This window comes from Malaclemys terrapin, chromosome 16 (assembly GCF_027887155.1).
Source record: "Malaclemys terrapin pileata isolate rMalTer1 chromosome 16, rMalTer1.hap1, whole genome shotgun sequence".
NCBI classification, from domain to species: domain Eukaryota; kingdom Metazoa; phylum Chordata; order Testudines; family Emydidae; genus Malaclemys; species Malaclemys terrapin.
Window position 1 is genome coordinate 13,755,194 of NC_071520.1, and position 20,613 is coordinate 13,775,806.

A 20,613-nucleotide genomic window follows, 5' to 3' on the forward strand; every position below is an offset into this window, starting at 1 on the left:
GATGAGTGAAGATGTATAGGTAGGGGGTCTGTGTAGCTTTTACAATTCAAGTCTTCAGGCTGTGAGCAAGTAGTTATTTTGCATAATGGGGAAGGTGTCTTGATACACAACACCTTTACTTTGCAAGAAAAATATTAGATCTGTACAGTGTAACATGAGCTATAGTGATACACAATACCTTTACTCCGTCAAATCTTTGGTTGCCTGTAGGAAAAAAATCAGAGGCATAATTTTTCCAGGGTTAGACAGTTGCTAGGATTTGAAAGGTGTAAATTTCAAATATGTTGGTAGTTGCCAGGATGAACTTCAGGAAGAATCAGCCAACTTCTTTGGTTAATCTTTCAAGAGGTGTTAACACATTTTATAGTGCTGAATTGTTAAAACACATGGTAGTTTTCAAGTGCCCTTTGTTTCTTTGAGAAGTGAGATCTGGTCACCCACTTCTGCAAGGCTGGAGACTTGTCTGCATTTTAGGAATTTGGCATGTTAACCTCCTGGTTACATGACAGTGATAAGAATGCTTGTTTTCTGTCTGCACAAGTGCTTCACCATTGCTCCCACCAGTGAAGCTGTACTGGTGCTGGTGGAATGGTGGGAGATCTCCTGAATAACGCTAAGGAAGACATAGCCTTACTTTGATTGTTTGTCCCTGGTTTGGAGGCAGAAGACCAGAACATAATGGAGCACTGTTGCTTTCAAACTAAAGTACCAACTTTAATCTGCTATCCATACATGGGAGATTTGATTACTTAGTTCCCCCATATATATTATTAGAAAATTCTTGTTCCTTCAAATATCTTCAAATCAAATTCCAATTTTGAAAAGCCGGAGGTACTGTAATCTCTGTGGGAAACTTCTGTCCAGCTGTCATAACGAGTATTGCCTTAATTCATGATTATGTTGTTGCTGCAGACCAAAGTCATACACTCTCAGAAAGGGATAATGGGCTAGATATTAATCTCAGTTACATCAGTGTAAATCCATTGTAACTCCATTGACTTCAGAGTACTTACAATAGTATATATCCAAAATAACAAGAGATCAGAATCTGTCTCTCTGTGAACCTTTCTTACTTTCCCCATCAGTTTTCCCTTTACCCTTCGTTTGTGGTGTATGAGTAGGTGAAAATAACCTGTTCCCATGCCTGATAAAGAGGGGGGTTCTCAAATCACAAATTCAGATAATCTTGGAGACTGAGCATCTCCATGCCTCAGAGCCTTCCTTTCAAAATCAGCATCTTACTATTATCACACATTAGGATTCTCCCTCACTTTCCCAGTCTCAGTGTAGAATTTCCCTCTTCTCCCTCCTCCACAGGTCCTGCATCACAGGCTTTTTCCTAGTCTGAGGAAACTTTTGGGGATCTCCCTTCAGAACCCATCAAAACAGCTCCCAGTGTAGCGAGAAAGTTGTCTGCAGCATGATATGAAGCGTTACTTCCCCGAAGTACTGAATATGCTATCTGTGCACTGTTCTTGTCCCCGGCCAATGCAGGGACATGGCAGTTGGAGCTAACCCTTGGCCAGTCCTTGCTTTAATTTGTTTTGGGTAGTCTGTTATGATCTCATCATTTAATTCATTATTTCTTTAAAATACCTTGATACTTGCAGAAGTTGCTATACAAATCAGCAAATAGTAAAATACAAAATTGTACCAGTCTCTGTAGTTTGCTCATTCTTCGTTGGTATGTTTCCTGTCTGTCTTTTTCTGATGAAAGAGTCTCTTGTACTTTGGGAAGAGTTCTAGAGGATTATTTAAATCTCCAATGCAGGAATGTGTGTATTTAGTCATCCATTAGATTGCGTTACAGACACTTGACTTGGCAGGTGTTTTGCCAACTGAATGTACTTCTCAAAAAGGGGTTGCGGGATCATAGATGAGGGCTTAGTTGGTTGGCTGGTTGGTTTTATTGAAAACATATGATAGGTATGCTGGGGAAAAGCCTGATATTCATTTAGGTAGTTTCATCCTTATGTGTATCTGCCAGATTTCTTTAGACTTGACTTCCTTATACAATTTGGGGGGTTAGAGGACCTGTCTGGGTCAAGCAACATTACGCTGGCGTTTGCACTGCATCCTTTTCTGCCAAAGAGCATGTTCTGGGGTTTTATTGCAGGATTCAGAACTTTTTAGAGGTTTGTTAATTCTACAAGTTTGAGCATGACACTGCTACTGTATTTAGCAAGAGGAGATACATCTTCTGTTTTGGATTACTGTAAGCACCTGTGGTCAGGAACGGTTTCATACAGTACTGAGAATGCTTTCAGTGCTTTACAAATAATAATGATAATCACCTACTATGCAATTTAACAAATGGTGGAACAGGGGAGAGTCTAGCTCCTAATCCAAATCTTAACTTTTCCATTGACAGCCTGCCACACACACAGAGTTTGAGCTTGGGGCAACATCTCTGGCATTGCACTGTTGCCTCTTTTAAATAAAGCGTGTTTCTACTTGAAAAGTGATTCAGGAAAAATAATACAATGGGGTTCCATAATTAATGCTTTATTTGATGTCACTACTAAATGTGTTCAGATTAGAGGTAAAACAATGTTTTGACAGCCGTGCAAACTCAATCTGGGATCTGAAAGTCAAGCTGGGTTATTTCCTTCCCTCAAATTAATACCAGTAATGAAAGTTCTGCAGGTCAGTTTAGGCCCTCGGTGATATCTATGCAACTCCACTGTAATGAAATTATGCCTCAGTGACATCTGCACTACCTAATTGTTGTCTTTGGGTTTGCCCAGGACATGTATAATTGATAGGTAGGGGTCCATCATTTCATCCACAGAAAGAAATAGAATCCTGCTCAGTCTCTTATAGCTGTATCGGTGTGACAGACTAAATGGGATTAAAAACTAGTAAAAGCTTTGTTTTGTCACTAACATGGCATACATGACTTTAAATACACAAAAAGCATATTTGATTAATAAGGCAGCGCTGTTCTCACACACACACTTTTCAGAGTAGCACTGCATTTTAAAGTGCTTTCTAAATTACATCAACATTTGAAATCTGATGTTGCAAATAATCTTAGCACGGGGGGCGGGGGGGCAGACTCTCATGGGGAAGGGCAAGTATATCATGTAAAAATATCTATATTTAGTTAATTTTGGTGGTTACATACGACAGGGTAATTTTGTGCAAACTTCCTCTAGAAAACGTGTCAGTACATATCTCACTCCTGGCTCTCTTCTGAGCAGTGTCAAAGAGCATGGTGATTTTTGTTTTATGCAAAAATGTCAACCAAGGAATCAGCTGAAACCAAATATATCTACTTAACTCTTGACCTACCGGTCTGTTAGTAGTAAAAGGAGGCGGGGGGCTTAGATCTGAAACTGAATGGATTTGGGGAAGGGTCCCACTTTGCCACACATCCTGAGTACACCATCATTTTTCTATTTTGAGTTTTAAAGCATAGCTGAGTTATGGTTAAAAATTAAAAGTCTGTGTAGCAGTGAAAAAATAAGAACTGCTCAAGCTAAATTCTAACAGCGGAAAAGGTTTTATTATTTCACCTCGAGGAACTCTGCACTTCAATGGCTGGCTTCCTTCACGTGACCTTTCATCCTTTTCTTTGGCTTATTTTTCACTAGCTTGTGAGTTTTACACTCTGCTTTCTGACGGCACTGGTTACACACCATTAAATTAGGACACAGTAACCGGGAGGCATGAGCCAGTGGGTCTGGCTGAAATAGCAATTGTTTATTACTCCAGAAATGGTTGTATTTTCCCATCTGGGTACCAGAAGACAGTAAGGCAGTAGTAGCAACAACAGTGGCAAAGTTGCTTCTCTCCTGTAAGTGAGAGTTCCAAGCATTTGAAGTTACAACCAACAGTAATAGCTGAACTGCTACTTCATATAATATCTGATCTTTATATATAATGATGGTATTTAGCATCTTTCATCCTGAAGGATCCCAAAGCTCTTTCAATTACTGTGCAAACTAGATAGGGATCATATAATTGACCACTGAAGTACTGGGATGTAGCATAAAGTAACAGTTTTGGATATAAGCTGAAGAATCTCATATTCATTTGAAATCAGAGTAATTTAGGGAGGCAGAATGTACAGGTACTGTGATTCCCTACCTAGCCCATAGACATGACACAGGTGTGATGGAGTGCTCACCCCACCCACCTGCAGCAAAGGTTTATTGGGCTTGAGTGGCCAATTAGCTCCCCTGCTTGCACTTGGAAAGTGAGCCAAGCCTAAGTAGTGATAAAGCCCACCTGGGGAAGAGCTGGAGGCAGGGTTGCATAAAAGGACTGAGAAAGCTCAGTTAGGGGATACTTGGGAGGAGGACAGAAAACTTCTTTAGAGGGAAGGAAGGATGGGCCTGAGGCAGGCTATAGTGATGTGGTTAATCAGGAGACAAGGTGGTATTAACCATGGGCTGTGGGGAAGTAGCATAAGAAGCCTAGAGATAGGAAGGGGTCCAGGAAAAATCCTGTGCACCTTAAGGAGCACATCTATCTACTCAGGATAGGGTCCCTGGGCTGGAACCCAGAACAGACAGAGGGTTTGTTGTAAGGACTATTTGTCCCAGCCTGGGGGCTGCAGGCTGAGCCTTGAAGATGGGCTGAAGAATAATCCAAAAGGGGATAGAAAGATCTTCTTGTGTTGAGATGTTTTGGGGATTTTTTGAAGAGTTGGTATCCCAGAAGGGGTGGTGTGACCAGGCAGGAGGACTGAGCAATGGTTAGCAGCAGTTGCCAGATGGGGGGAGAGCGAGCCACGAGGCCATGCTCAGCCCCAAGAGGTGCCAGAGCTCTGTCACAACAGGACTAACGCTCTTACAGACAATGGGGTGATACTTGTAGGTGTGGGAGTTTTGGGCTGTAGTTCTGTCTCAGATGAAGAGGTTCTGTCAGGCAAGAATAAAAAGTTCCAGACTAATTAGCAGAGAGAGGATGTGAGTAAGAGGTGACTTATTAAACTTACATAAACTGATAACACACTGATCAGTTGGACACTCCAGTTCCCCTTTATCAGAATAAAAGAGCAAAGGGGCAACCAACTGAATTTAAAGTCAACAAGTTTAAAACTGATCAAAGGAAATATTTTCTTCCTGCTGTGCATGATTAACCCATGGAACTCATTGCCACAAAGATATTGCTGGGGCTAAGAGTGTAGGAGGTTTCAAAAAGGGTTAGACACTTACAGGAATAAGATCTGCAATTACAAGAGCTAGTATAAAAAATCTGACTTTTGTTTTCCCTTCCCCACCCCCAATGCTACTATAACATGACAGAGTTAATGTGCACCCCACTCCTACTAACTAAAGTCACATGGGAATCACTGACTATGGGACGACTATCGCTGGTATGGATCCCTCTACCCAAACTCCCAGACCTGTTCAGATGAGGGTTGGACTAGCAGGACTGGGTTGAGTCTGGAATGGAAAAGCATGTGGGGTCTGCCTCTGTCCCCCTCTCTGGGGTAGAGCTGGAGTGTGCAATGGGACAGTAGATGAGGATGACTTTTTGCTCTTCCTTATTTGCTAGTGGAGGTTAGAGTGTGGATTGGAATAAGAGGCAGGTGCTGGCTCTAAATCCTTCCACCTTTGGGATCAGGTTAGTGTGTAGAAAAGAGACCAAGTGACCTTCTCCGTTGGATCATATGAAGTGGAACCATAAACTCCCTGAACATTAAATCTCACCAAATGAGGGTCAATCCATCCTCCTCATCATATCCACTCATTATACTCCTCACCTGAACATAGCCACTCTATGAACTTCATACCCTCATAGCTCAATGCCTGTACTTTGACCTATCAACCTTTTACCCCCAATCGAGGATATTGCAGATTATGTATTCCTTATGCCACCTGATCTTAAAGCAAACTTTGCACCCTCAATAATCTGTATGTTGTTCCCTGATAACCAGAAACTTCTATGCTCAAACTCTGTTCACTTTTTTTTTAACATCATCTTAATAAAAATTTTAAAACGGAATGGCTAGGCTGCAATCCTCCTTCCAAACACACACAGCCTGCTTTGAGGTTAGCCTGGCTGGCCCCTGCCCTGTCCTCTCATGGGGTGAAACTAGAGTGTGGAATAGAAAGCACAACCTTGCTCCCAAGGACCCAGCACCAGTGTCCACTGCAGCAACACACAATGTGTTGCTGAGAAAACAGCTATTGGCCTTGGTACTGTATGGCTAATAACATGCATAGCACAGCACAGCACAGCAATGTTTGCTACTGCTCGGACAGGTCTCTGGTAACAACTACGCTGCTGTATGACCGTTAACCCTTTGCAGCTGGAAGCTCACCCCTGCACAGCTTTACCATGGCTAGCATAGCTTAACACGTGACGTGATAAAGACACAGATTTCCTAGGTCGGAGGACACAGGGAGAAGTTATTGCTGCACAAACTTACCTCATTCATCTCTTTCCTAAAGCCTTGAAGCCAGCAAGACATGAAAGGGGAGGAAACATACTCAGCAAAACATCATTTTAAAAAGAAATGAAGTAAACTATCAAGATGTACGCATGCCTTCCTAAGTAACCGTGTGATCCTAGCATTGTCCCCCTTTCCCCGCCTCTCCTCTCCATCTTGTCCAAGTCTCATCAGAACAAGAGTAAAGTCCTTTTGGACAGAGGCTCCATCTTGTTTGTGAGGCACCTGGCACATTTTTAGGCACTCAAAAAATAATTCTGAAGCATCCATCACAGACTGCAAATACCTCTTCTATCCAGGCTGTCTTGTAGGCCAGTGTCAGGGTGGGAAAGATATAACAATTGTAAAGTGTCAGTTGTCCTCAGGAGAATGTTGTGGCCTCTGGGATCCATAAAAGGACTCTGACAACTGGGAAGTGTGTGTGTGTTCAGAGAGGTGTTCTACTTAATGCTGCATTAAGCTTTGACCACTAGATGGCAGAATAAGTGCAAAGTTCCACACCTAGACTAGTAAATCCAGTGTGTAGCTGAAGTATCTAGAATGGCTATTGCTGTAGAATAGAGGTGCTATAGATCTCAGCTGGAGTCACGGTATATTTAAAAAAATAGAACCTGAACTCTCCATACCATCCTCATTTTAGCTGGTGTCCTGAATGCGATCAGTTTTGTTACTGTCTTCCAGGAGGCCAATTCTTAGCCATCTGTAGATCTATTATTGGGAGAAGGTCTGTGCAAAGAGAAGAGACTTGAACTGTAGATGATAAGAAGCAAAACTGGGATTCATCCTGATCACTGAGAATAGGGAATTCCACAGCCTGGGGAAAACGCTGCATCTGGAATATAAGAGCTTCCCCCTAGGAGTGGTCACTCAGTGTCCCTAACTATCCTAGCTACCATGGCAGGGGAGAGGTAGTCTTTGAGCTAGAGTAGGGCTAGACCATTAATAGCTTTACAGATCAAGACCAACATCTTGAAGCAAATCTGGAGCTGGATAGGGAGCTAGTAAAGAATAAAGTGCACCCAATGTGATGTGAACTTCTTAATGAGTTCCACTGGGCAACGGGGTGGTGACGTGATGAATCAGATGCAGCTTTCTTGAGGCTTTAGTGGTCAACCCCAAAAATATCATTTTGCAGTGACCCTGCCTGGAGATGATGAAAAGCATGGATCACTGTGGTTAGATCTCCTGGTTTGTTGAAGATGGAGGGTATTATTGGACACAGTCATTAATTGAGTTCTTAGAGGCAGCAAAGAGTCCAGTGGAACTACATACTATCTCAGCTGCAGAAGGGCAGAGTGTGTGGCCACAGTTTCCTGCCACTCCTTCCAAGTGTTTTCCTCTTGCTGCTAATTTCACCTCCAACTTCCCTGAATTTAACAGAGCCACTTTCCATCCTTTCAAGTTCTGTCCCCTTCAGATACTGAGACATGAATGTCAGTAATGGAGGCAAAAGTGGTAGAGCTGGGTATCTTTGGCACACTGATGACCCTGTGGTACATGACATCTCGCATGAATACGAGGGCTGACAAGTTCTGCAGGACTCTGCAGGGAAGAGGAGCAATCACTCATGATGTCCATGTGGAATCTGTGAGTGGGGAAATGAGCAAAACCAACTTAAAACAACTCCGCCCACCCCTCCAAGGTCTCATAGGGGAGTCAGTAGGACATCATGTTTGATTGTGTTGATGGCTGCTGATAGGTCAAGCAATATTAGAATGGACATCTCACTTCTGTCCACGGCCAGAAGGAGGTCATCGGTGCAGCCAGGTCTGTCTCTGTGACTAACTGACTGGAAAGGGTCTAGAATACTGGGGAGGCAAGTTGCTTCTCGAGGCAGTTTTCCATAATCTTTTCGAGGAAAAGTCCTAGATGCTGATTTTGTTTACTGTCACATGTTATATTTATAGCACCTATAACAATAGTATTTTAGTACTGAAAGATGCCTAGATTGCCAATGTTTCTGACTAGGAGCCCCTTATTTTCCTTCCCTGCAACCTTGAGGAAATCTTCTGCTCTCAGAGGAAATCCCCTTCTGAAATGCTTTGTTAAACAGACCACCAGAGACCAGGCACATTCAACTTTCCAGTGGATATGCGCTGAGGACAGTAATGCCTGGGTGTGATACTTGTCACACTTTGCCAAGACAATAAAGTCATCTTTGCTATCCCGTACAATTCTTAATGTTCCCTCTACCACACTGTCTGCTACATAGGCGCCGACTCCATGGGTGCTCTGGGGCTGGAGAACCCATAGGAAAAAAAATTAGTGGGTGCTTAGCACCCACTGGCGGCCCCCCCGATAAGCTCTCCCCCCACCCTACCAGCGCCTCCCGCCCGCCGGTGGGCCCGCTGATCAGTAGACCCCTGCGCAGATACAAATGTATACCCGCAGATGTGGATATCTGCAGATATAAATCAGTATCTGCTGAACTGCAGGGCTCTCCTGGGAACCACAGCAACGAAAGGAGCAGAAGGTGGGGCTGCCACTCCCAGGAGCCAGTGCCCTGCGCCGCCAGTTCCTCCGGCACGGCCTTACCACTCCCAGCCCTGCCCCCATCCCTTCCACGTCGCTGTCTGTGTCTCCTGTCTGGGGGTGTGTGGTTGAACACAAGAGCGCAACCAGGGACAGCTGCCGGTGAGCCCGGTGCCTGCCCCAGTGGGTGGGGCTGCAGGCAGTACAGACATGCTGGAGAAGCTGCTGGTGCAGGGCGCTGGCTCCTGGGAGTGGCAGCCCCATGTTCTGCTCCTTTCACCGCTGTGGTTCCCAGGAAAGCCCTGTGGTTCCATGGATACCAATTTATATCTGCAGATATCTGCATCCGTGGGTATCAATTTGTATCTGTGCAGGGCTCTACTGATCAGCTCCTCTTCCTCCCTCCCAGTGCCTCTCGCCTGCTGTGATCAGCTGTTCAGCGGCATGCTGGAGGCACGAGGGGCAGAACAGGGTGGGAAGAGGCAGGACGGGGGTTTGGGGAAAGGGGGGGGCTGTGGCGGAGCAGGGGTCCAGCACCCCCAGGGAAATCACAAAGTCAGCGCCTCTGGTCTGCTAAGCTGAGATGGAGCAACTGAGAGCATTGGATACAGTGTTTTTGGGTGGTGGGAGTCTCTTGGGACTCACATTAATAATAATCCCTTTGTGCTTCCCCAGATCTTTTATAGGCACTCTTAGTAAATGCAGCAATGGAGCACCAATACCCACTGTAGCTACTGAAACCATGACATCTCAAGCACACAAGAGTGTAGTTCAGGGACTATGTCATTTTACATTCATAATAATAAAACACTAAACTAGGGTTTAGAAACCTAATAAGAAAACATTAAACTAGTGTTTAGTGTTTTATTATTTTGAACACCAACCAGATGCTTGATTTCAACAATCTTTTGTGTGGGTGGGTGGGGAATACAAAGTCTCACTCTACTCCCTGTGTTCTCTTTTTTCCACCTCTGAGGATTGGAGTACCTCTCGGTTCAGTTCTTCCCAAACAGGTGTGTTACACGGGAAAGGTATCTTAAAGGAGATAGTCCCAAGGTTCTCTCTCACTTAGGAGACGTCCTCATAACCTCTGAGAGTGTCTGTACAGCTGTGGGGTCATCTCTGCAATCAGGAACCAAGCAAAGGTATCAACTGGAGCGTAACCAGCACGTTCTTTTCACTAGAACTCATAGGTTTAGAAAAGCTCTATACTAAACTCTGGCTGGCTTCCAGCACCACCTCTCCCCTCAGATCTCTTCTTTTAAATTTTTTTTTTAACTGAACTCAATCCTGTCATTATCAAGGTGAAATATGATGCCATTAGCATGGGAGAGTAGTTATTTGTAGAATGAGATGGCAGCTTTTCTGCTTGTAATTATCTGACTCTATGAAAAATCCTGCCATTAGGAACAGACTGTAACTGCAGCAAGGGGCTGTTTGATCCACCGCGCACTGAGACCCTTGTACATTTTAGAACTTTTCTACCAAAAGACAGGACCCCATTGACAAAGTGTAGCAACAGCATTGCTGGGGACTCGAGAGGTCTAGTCTCTTAAGTAAGAGTCAGGGACAGAATGGAAATGCCCAGTGATTCTAAGCTACAGGGCGGCAGAGCGGCAGCAATTGGCGTAAGTTATCAAAAGACACAAAAGACAAGTGACAACATGGGCATCTTAGAATTATAAAATATCATGGTTGGAAGGGACCTCAGGAGGTCATCTAGTCCAACCCCCTGCTTAAAGCAGGACCTAATCCCCAACTAAATCATCCCAGCCAGGGCTTTGTCAAGCCTGACCTCAAAAACCTCTAAGGAAGGAGATTCCACCACCTCCATAAGTAACCCATTCCAGTGCTTCACCACCCCCCTAGTGAAAAAGTTTTTCCTAATATCCAACCTAAACCTCCCCCACTAATCTTCAGAACTCTGATTTCTTTTTCCTTCCCGCTTTTCAGGAAACACTGCCCAAGAAAATGTTTTGAAAACAATTCACTAAAAGAAACGACAGCTGGACAATATTGATTTCTATTGCAACAACCACTGGCCAGGTACCCCATGGGAATGAGATATTCTAGTCCTTTCTTCTTGTGACCCCTACGTTGAAAGCATTGCTTTTAAATCACATTGTATTGCACAGGCTGCTTATCTGTGAGTCTCATTCTGAATAGCTGCATTTGTACATCGGTGCTATAAACATACACAATTAAAGAAGGCAGCAGACAAAATTTTAATACTTTTATTTGTTCTACTTTCTGTACCAGTTCCTTGAACAGAACAAACTGAACTGAGTTCACCATTGACTAGGTGTGCAGCTATCCTATTAAATGGGCTGACCCAGCCATTCTATTCTTTCCTTTGCCCATAATTGGAGGTTGCCTTTTATTTCCTTTGGGTTATCCGTCAGTTTCTCAAGACGATTCTCCTACATTGTCACTTTTCAGTAGGTTTGTAGCAACTGCTAAAGTTAAAGACACAAATATTTTTGTCATGAGTAAAATAGACCAAAATGGAAACCATCAACATAAATACTTCAGCTTCATTGTCACTAGACTGATTACAAAATATTCTTTCTGTATATGCAACGAAGCACAAATATTTCATGTGCTTGTAACGGCCCACAGGACAAATTCAATACAGGCCAAATCCACCTTTGATATAACTCCATTGAAGCCAATGAAGTCACACCACAGATTAATTTTGTCCTGTATGTCATGAGTAATCATTCCAGAGTTCCTCAAATGGTAGGAGTGGATAAATCAGCAAGGTTACAAATAAGCAGATCTTTCTATTCAAGCAGCTGAGATTTTTGGTGGTTAAAGCAGTGCTTTGCAGTACTTGGTCATTAAATGGGATTTTCTTTGGAGAAAATGAGTCCCCTCCTGGGATACCATTCTTCTGAATTCCCACTGCTCCATGGGTATTAGAAGAAAATACATTAATCCAGTCTGGTTACAAGAGTTTGTAAGGCTTGGTAATAAGATCTAAGTGCATTTCCAGATGGTCTATATTCAAGAGATTTCTCAGAGCAAGAGCTCAGTATAGAGGGAGCGTCTCTGTTCACACAGACACAGGCTTGTTTCCAGAATGCATAGAATCCAGATACGTAAAATGCTTTTGAGCAGCGTAAAATCACGGAGCACACAGTTTGACAGGATGGACTTTGTTTCATATTTCCGTTGGCAACCAGACTTGTACTTTCTCTTGTCAACTAAGATTTCTCTGGACCTCTTGGAAGAAGGGCCTTTCCTTTCACCTACTGGGTCAGGCAAAAGAGAGGGCAGCTGGAAGGAAGTGGCTTTAATGTTCATCCACATACGAAAAACAGTTTTTCATAGACATCCAGAAAGGCTCCAATATTTCAAGCACTTGAAACCTCTTTCCTTAGCCCACACACAGCCTGCGCTATGCAGCTGCTGAGCTCTCTCACTTGTCTTAACTCCTTATGTGCCCCATCACTGCTGGAGCACTTTAATTTAAGCTGGGCACCCTGAAAGTCACAGAGATGGCACTTTACTGGATAAGCGTGGAAGGAACCATTCTCTGCGTTGCTCCCAATATATCTCTGTTCTTGAGCACAGCAGGAAGGAAAGGAATACAGACTCCGCCAGCCAGGATCTTTATTCCAACGGGAGAAGCAGGAAAGTCTGTGAAGGTGCTAGATTACTGAGGACTAATTGGAAGTTAACATTAATTGTGAACAGTGCATTGGGACAAGCTGACACTTTGTGCTGTTGGCACTGGAGTTTGCAAAGCTAGAACGATGCCTGTATACCTGACGCTGCTGAGACCCCATCTTTCTTTAAAGATGACTAGTAAGGAACAAGCCAACTACTTATGCCCTCTCACTGTAAGCATCCCCTAGTACCCTGGCTGGTAAATAACCTCTTTGCTGACTCTACTACTTCATATTCTGCTACCATGTAACCAAAGGTAGAAACCTTTTTATTAGGCCCCATTGTCTGCCTTCCTGATGCTGTGACCATGGCTCAGTAGCAGTTCTGCAGAAAAGGACCTAGGGGTCACAGTGGACGAGAAGCTGGATATGAGTCAACAGTGTGCTCTTGTTGCCAAGAAGGCTAATGGCATTTTGGCCTGTATAAGCAGAGGCATTGCCAGCAGATCGAGGAACGTGATCATTCCCCTTTATTCGACATTGGTGAGGCCTCATCTGGAATACTGTGTCCAGTTTTGGGCCCCACACTACAAGAAGGATGTGGAAATATTGGAAAGAGTCCAGCGGCGGGCAACAAAAATGATTAGGGGTCTGGAGCACATGACTTATGAGGAGAGACTGAGGGAACTGGGATTGTTTAGTCTCCAGAAGAGAAGAATGAGGGGGGATTTGATAGCTGCTTTCAACTACCTGAAGGGAGGTTCCAAAGAGGATGGAGATCGGCTGTTCTCAGTGGTGGCAGATGACAGAACAAGGAGCAATGGTCTCAAGTTGCAGTGGGGGAGGTCTAGGTTGGATATTAGGAAACACTATTGCACTAGGAGGGTGGTGAAGCACTGGAATGTGTTACCTAGGGAGGTGGTGGAATCTCCTTCCTTGGAGGTTTTTAAGGCCCGGCTTGACAAAGCCCTGGCTGGGATGATTTAGTTGGGAATTGGTCCTGCTTTAAGCAGGGGGTTGGACTAGATGACCTCCTGAGGTCCCTTCCAACCCTGATATTCTATGATTCTATGACCATGAGGGTTACGAAATACAGGCTGCAAAATAAAGGGCCTAATCCAACTCCCTGATGTCAAAGGAAGCTGGACTGTGCTGTAAGGGACCAGGTCACAAGAGAGTGGAAACTTTTAACAGTGAGGGTACTTAGCCATTGCAACAAATTACGAAGGGAACTGGTGGATTCTCCATCTCTTGATATCTTTAGATTAAAATTGGATGCCTTTCTGGATGATGTGCATTAAGCAGACGTAAACTATTGGGCTAAATACAGGGAATTCAGTGAAACCCTATGGGTTGTGTTATAAAGAGGTCAGACTCGATCTAATGGTACTTCTGACATTAAAATCTATGAAATTATAAAGGAAGCTAATTTCCATCTACAGCAAAGGCCTAAACAAACCATATGTTCTTCTGAGGCTTGAACTCAGTTTTACTTTTAATTTACCCATATGAAATTACCTAATCTGAATGGCTCACTTTTCTTTGATCTTTCACCACTAACCTGTACATCTAATTGGGGATAATAAGAGATTACAAAAATATTTTCCCTAATTAAGGGGAAAGAATTTCTTTGTGGTCATTAGACATCTAAAAATAAATCCTATGAAATGAAAGGTGGTTATGATTATACAACTTTTTGTTGTAAAAAGATTAACTGATTATTTCCAGCATCATTAAGAGTACATGGCCCAGTATTGCTAATATAAAGTCTGTGAACTCTCATATCCATCAAACTATACATTCCGTCACATCGCTCATCAGACACGTAAAGAAAATGTGGGTAATGTTATAACAGTGTTGCTAGTTCAGATGCTGTTACCTTTTCTAATACTGAGGGATGAGGAGGGGGGAGGACAGAATGCTATTCTTTGAGAAAAGATTCCAAAGACAGCTCTATACCTCCTAGAATGGAGACCCCTCTTACTCATGGGCATGATGGTGGTCCCACAGGAGTCAGTTTCCCCAGTTTCTTAGCATTTACAGTCTAGCCTTAGGTTGAGCCAGGTACTGGGGCTGGTCCATTCACACTGCCTACTGAAAAACCTACACTGGGGCCCTCAATTAGCGTGGGTTTTGTTTTTTTTTCAATGGAAGACGAGAGTTGAAAGAGCAGCCAGGTTCAAGTGGAGAATCTCTTGAGCCCAGGGAGCCTTAGTGGGTTGGGAAACAAAAAGGGACACTTTTCAAATGTCAGTGTTAATCCACACATTCCAGTTAGTTAAATGAGGTATTATCTTCTGACAGGAACTATTTTTCACAGTGGAAGGATATGTTGGGAGTTTCTCCAACAAGTTGTTGAATTTATTTTTTACAAATTAGCCTCAAAACGAAGGGGACATGTTCTGCTATTAGGATCCCCTTCACAGTGTGGGTGGGAGGCTGTTTCTTGCACTTCTCAGGTGGCTGAGGGCATGAGGTCGTGTGCATCCAATGGCTTACTACTAAGCTACATGCAGAAGCAGCTTATTGCTCTTTTTCTTTCTTGCCCCTTCCCTACTCAGGGTTGGTGACTTCTGTAGCCTTCTTCCAAAACTCCTGATCGCATGTCTGGCTGTCATGTAAATTGGTCTCTCTAAGGTTTGCTAATATCTGGTCCATATACAGTCTCTGGCCTCCCCCCATGGTCATCTTCCAGACATGACCCTTGCAAGGGCCATCTTGTATAACTGTTGGGTCTCCACTGGACATGTCCGTACCAACATAGCCTAGCCTCCCTCAACTTGTCTTTCTTTGAGGCAACCCACATTAGGCCCCTCACAACCTCATTTTGTTTCCTGTCATGAAGCGTCCAACCATTTGACCCCTCTCAACATCTACAGTTCTGTAGTGGAAACATACTGATGTCTTTTCCTGTGGCTGGCCACGTCTCTATTCCATACATTAGGATGGGTTGAATTACAGTTTTATACACTCTACCTTTTAACTTTATTGGCATCTTTTTATTACAGAGAACTGGGATCGGCTCACACCACTTGCACCAAGCAGCTTTGGAACTATGCTGGGGACCATTGTCAGCAACCATTAATCCTAGGTATTTAAATTCTTTCACTCTTCTAAGATGTCTGCCTGTAATCTCCTTTATGGTGGGTCCTCCTCCCTCAGTTATCAAAGCCTCAGTTTTACCAGTGTTTGCTCAACCCTATATTGCCATTGCTCAAAGTTGGTTTGCAGGGTCTTACAATCTTCTGCACAAATCACTAAGTCATTAGCGAACAACATATTCCAAGGCATCTCCCTTCATATAGTCTCATGTATCACATCCATGTAAACAAAAAGGGCTCAATACTCTCCCCTGATGCGAGCCAACGTTTACTGTAAATTCTTTGGTTTAGCCCCATTGGATTTTGACTACGGTAGTCACTCTATCATATATATCCTGGATAAGGCAGCCATATACTTCTAGTACACCTCTCTGTTGCAAACTCCACCAAACTAATTCTCTCAGTACATGACCGAATGCCTTAGCCAAGTCTACAAAGACCATGCCCAGTTGCCATCTCTTTTCCCTGAACTTCCCCAGGAGGATTTGTAGAGCAAATATGACATCAACAGAGCACCCTTCCAGCATAAATCTTTCAATAATCTTCTCCCAGACTTTCATAGCAAGTGATGTCAGCTTAACTGAGTGATAATAGTATAATATCTCCTTTATGTTTAAAAATGGGCACCACAAAACTTTTATGCCTCTCATCCAGCATTTTCTCTTTCTTAAGAATATCATGTTCTTAGATTCTGATTCATCACTCTTTCAAAATAATCACTCCAGACTTTGTTGGTTAAATCACCATTTGTTTGCAATATACACCTCTATCTCGATATAACACTGTCCTCGGGAGCCAAAAATCTTACTGCATTATAGGTGAAACCGCATTATATCGAACTTGCTTTGATCCGCCGGAGTGTGTAACGCCCCCTCCCCCCCGGAGCACTGCTTTACCGCGTTATATCCAAATTCATGTTATATCGGGGTAGATGTGTACCATGTTCATGTCTAATATAAAAAAACTTGTTCACATCCCTCATCATTTTGTCTTTTAATGAGTTTGTAGATGGTCTTTTCTCCCTTATATTCTCCTAGTTGGTTATATAGTTCATCTGAGACCAATCACAATACTTCGTTTGGCTTTGTTTTTGTCTCTATATACACCATCTTATCACTGCTCAAGCCACTGCCCTGCCATTATTTTTTAAGGTTACATTTTGTTTTTTGACTGATTCTTTAAATTGAGGATTCCACCCTCAAGTCTTTCTTCATATCCATACCAGCGCTGCTTTAATCACTGTTAGGACTTCATGTGCCACTTCCAGCAATGGTAACTGTAGCTTGTATCCTCCATACATCCCTCACTTGCTTCTTTAACTTTAGTGGCCTTTTCCCAGGTATAAGAATCAGATGAAGCTGCAGTTGCTTGCAAGCAACATATGCCCTAGCCCTCTGAGGTACACTTAATATGGGAATGAAAAAATCTTTAAACAAGAAGTAATGCATGGACTTCCTGACTACATGAACACATCTATTGGATGGGTTTGACAGGTTGGCTGTCCAAGCTTGACACACTTGGTTTGAAATCTGAATTTCCCTTTTCCTCAGTGAGCTACCTACCAAGGCTACCAAATCCCACCCACCCTGGCAAGACTTGTTTTAATGCTGTCTTTAGTTGCCTTGTTCTTGTCATAGGACCTACGTGGCATTTTACAGAGGTGGTCATGCCACCAACTACCCCACCGCACCCTGCTGAGAGAGGCCACCAGTTGGTCCATGACTGCTTATTGGACATTCACAGCTGTCCTGCATCTGCAGAAGGTTCCCCTATCCGCCACCCAGGGATGGGAGTCACACATCCCTTCACAAGGCAGAAGCTGCTTATTGTTCTGTGTTCAAATCTATTTCACCATTGATACTTTCACCCCATGACCTGTCAGAATGCTGTGCTGAGCAAAATGGGAGCTGCTTGCTTTAAAGAGATCATCTGTTTGCTCTTGAAACAATTAGAGAGGGCAGACATGTTCCTGAAATAGTTACAGAACACAAAACAGTTACGATTGAAACAAGTTCCAGATGGGGTTTGAGAGGGGTTTGGATTTGGTAATAACAAATTCAAATGGATTCCATGTCTTAAAATTCCTCTGGTATCTAATGAACAGGAAACATGAATTACAAGTAATAATTTACTACAAACAAAAGAGATGAACTCTGAGACAGGCCCATTTATCTTTGTTCAAGTGCTTCCTTGAGGTTTGCATGTTTACCTCATGACGAGAGCTAGTGGTTTTCTTCCTCAGTCTTTGTGTTTTCAAACTCTTAGGCCTGGTCTACACTAGGAGGTTATGTCAAATTTAGCAGCGTTAAATCGAATTAACCCTGCACCCGTCCATACAACGAAGCTATTTAGTTTGACATAGAGGTCTCTTAAATTCGATTTCTGTACTCCTCCCCAATGAGGGGAGTAGCGCTAAATTCGACATAGCCATGTCGAATTAGGGTAGGTGTGGATGGAAATCGATGCTAATAGTTCCGGGAGCTATCCCACAGTGCACCACTCTGTTGACGCTCTGGACAGCAGTCCGAGCTCGGATGCTCTGACCAGCCACACAGGAAAAGCCCCGGGAAAATTTGAATTCCTTTTCCTGTCTGGGCAGTTTGAATCTCATTTCCTGTTTGGACATTGTGGTGAGCTCAGCAGCACTGGCAACGATGCAGAGTTCTCCAGCAGAGGTGACCATGCAATCTCAGAATAGAAAGAGGGACCCAGCATGGACCGATCGGGAAGTCTTGGATCTGATCGCTGTGTGGGGCGATGAGTCCGTGCTTTCAGAGCTGCGATCGAAAAGACGGAATGCAAAAATCTACGAGAAGATCTCAAAAGCCATGACAGAGAGAGGATACAGCTGGGATGCAACACAGTGCCGCGTGAAAATCAAGGAGCTGAGACAAGCGTACCAGAAGATCAAAGAGTCAAACGGATGCTCCGGATCCCAGCCCCAGACATGCCGTTTCTATGAGGCACTGCATTCCATTCTAGGTGCGGCCGCCACCACTACCCCACCACTGACCGTGGACTCTGAGGATGGGATATTGTCGACGGCCGCTTCCTTGGAGATGTTAGTGGACGGGGAAGATGAGGAAGGTGAGGAGGAGGACAAGGCAGTCGACAGCGCTTACAACGCTGATTTCCCAGACAGCCAGGATCTCTTCATCACCCTCACAGAGATCCCCTACCAACCGTCCCCAGGCGTTAACCCGGACCCTGAATCAGGGGAAGGATCAGTCGGTAAGTGTTTTAAACATGTAAACATTTATTTTGAACAGAACAGGAATATTATCAATGGGTTTTTCATGATTTGTTTGCCCTAGGCGCTTATCGTTTTAGTCTTTGGCAGTGCAACTATTGCAAAAGAATCTAACAATGTCCGGTTTATCATGATTAGTTTGCCCTAGGCGCTCTACTTTTTAGTCCTTGCCAGTGCAGCTACTGGAAAAGAAGGTCTATATGTACGGGGATAGAGCTGAAATCCTCATGGGACATCTCCACAAAGCTCTCCTGGAGGTAATTGGAAAGCCTTTGCATGAGGTTCCTGGGGAGAGCGGCCTTATTGTGTCCTCCGTAGTAGGAAACTTTTCCTCGCCAGGGTATCATCAAGTACTCTGGGATCATTGCCTTGCAGAGCATGGCGGCATACGGCCCTGGTTTTTGCTGGCTTTCACGCAGCATGCATTCTTTCTCAGTCTCAGAAATTCTCAGCAGAGTGATGTCATTCATGGTGACCTGCTTAGAATTAGGGGAATGTTACTATTGGGACTGCTTGCCTGTTCCTTTACAGAACTCTCACCGGCGGTTTACAGCCACGCGGTGGAGGCGGGAGAGGGGTAGCATACAGGGATCTTTCCCGGGGACAGCCGCGAGGGGGTGGGAAAGGGGCAGAGTTCATGCTTGCCGGATTGCCGGCAGCAGGAACTGGCCAACGATAGGAGCATTGCTTTGAACGTGAAAGGAGGGCACAGCTATAATTTAAGTTTTAAGCAGCCAAAAGTCTACGGCTTACCATGTCAGCCTGCTACCCGAATTCCGCTGTCCTGCCCCGGTTGTCTGATCTCCACTGCAAGACCCCAGGCACTGAATACGAAGGCCGAAAATTCGACCTTGTCCTGAGTGTGCATGTGATAGGTGCTGTGCATGGTCTTGTTCACAGAGAAAGACTATGTTCACTGTTCACAAAAAATTATCTTTGTGAGGAATTCACTCCTTTTCCCATCCCACAGCTGCGAATGTCTCCCGACCTACCCTGGCATCCCCCTCGCAGAGGCTGGCGCAGATTAGGCGGAGAAAGAAAAGGACACGGGACGACATGTTCTCAGAACTTATGGGCTGCTCCCGAGCCGAGTCGGCACAGCAGACACAGTGGAGAGAGAACATGTCGCAATACCAGCGAGCACACAGCGAACGGGAGGAGAGGCGGCGGCAGGAAGACCAGCAGGCGACTCAAACGCTGCTTGGACTAATGAGGGAGCAAACGGAGACGCTCCGGCGCCTTGTGGATGTTCTGCAGGACCGAAGGCAGGAGGACAGAGCCCCGCTGCAGTCTATCTCTAATCGCCATTTCCCGCCACAAAGTCCCATACCCTCCTCACCCAAAGTCCCAAGAAGGAGGGGCGGCAGGTGCCGTGAAAACTGTCACTCCACCCCTGCAGACTACTCAAGTAACAGAAGGCTCTCATTCCCAAAGATTTGATAAGTCCTTTCCTTCCCGCTTCACTCAAGCCCCCGTCCCAGTTTCATCCCTTAAGTGTGTAGTTGTTAATAAAAGATACGTTTCTGTTAATTACTGTATCCATCATGTTCTTTTAGGGGATACTATGTTTGAAGGGGGAGAAGGGGGTTGGTAATTGGAGAGGACAGTCACCTTTACCAGGGTGCAGACACGGGGGCAGGTTCAGCAGAAGGTCACACACACATTGCAGTCACTAGGCACCCTGGTCAGTCTGGGAGGTGGTTTTCATGTTCTGTGGGGGGGGGGCATGTGACTTTGTGGCGGGGGAGGGCGGATAGAGATCTTATGCAGCGG

At 44.4% G+C, this 20,613-nt stretch overlaps 2 protein-coding genes across 3 annotated transcripts in view; one reads left to right on the top strand and one right to left on the bottom strand.

The window, feature by feature from the left end:
* Positions 1-1,687, bottom strand: part of LOC128824750 (solute carrier family 2, facilitated glucose transporter member 11-like) — a 25,374-nt gene extending 23,687 nt beyond the window's left edge. The window contains exon 1 of the mRNA XM_054006615.1: positions 1,655-1,687. Coding sequence (XP_053862590.1) covers positions 1,655-1,675 — 21 coding nt within the window. The 5' untranslated portion in view covers positions 1,676-1,687. The remainder of the gene's footprint in view (positions 1-1,654) is intronic.
* LOC128824751 (uncharacterized) overlaps positions 1-20,370 on the top strand; it is a 22,683-nt gene extending 2,313 nt beyond the window's left edge. The window contains exons 2-4 of one of the 2 annotated variants that reach the window (XM_054006618.1): positions 15,498-15,580; positions 18,573-18,821; positions 19,811-20,370. In XM_054006618.1, the coding sequence (XP_053862593.1) occupies positions 15,498-15,580; positions 18,573-18,821; positions 19,811-20,280 (802 nt within the window). In that variant the 3' untranslated portion in view covers positions 20,281-20,370. Of the gene's footprint in view, positions 1-15,497; positions 15,581-17,712; positions 18,822-19,810 lie in introns of those variants that run through there. The other variant, XM_054006616.1, reaches the window with a different exon arrangement.
* The last annotated feature ends 243 nt before the right edge of the window (positions 20,371-20,613 follow it).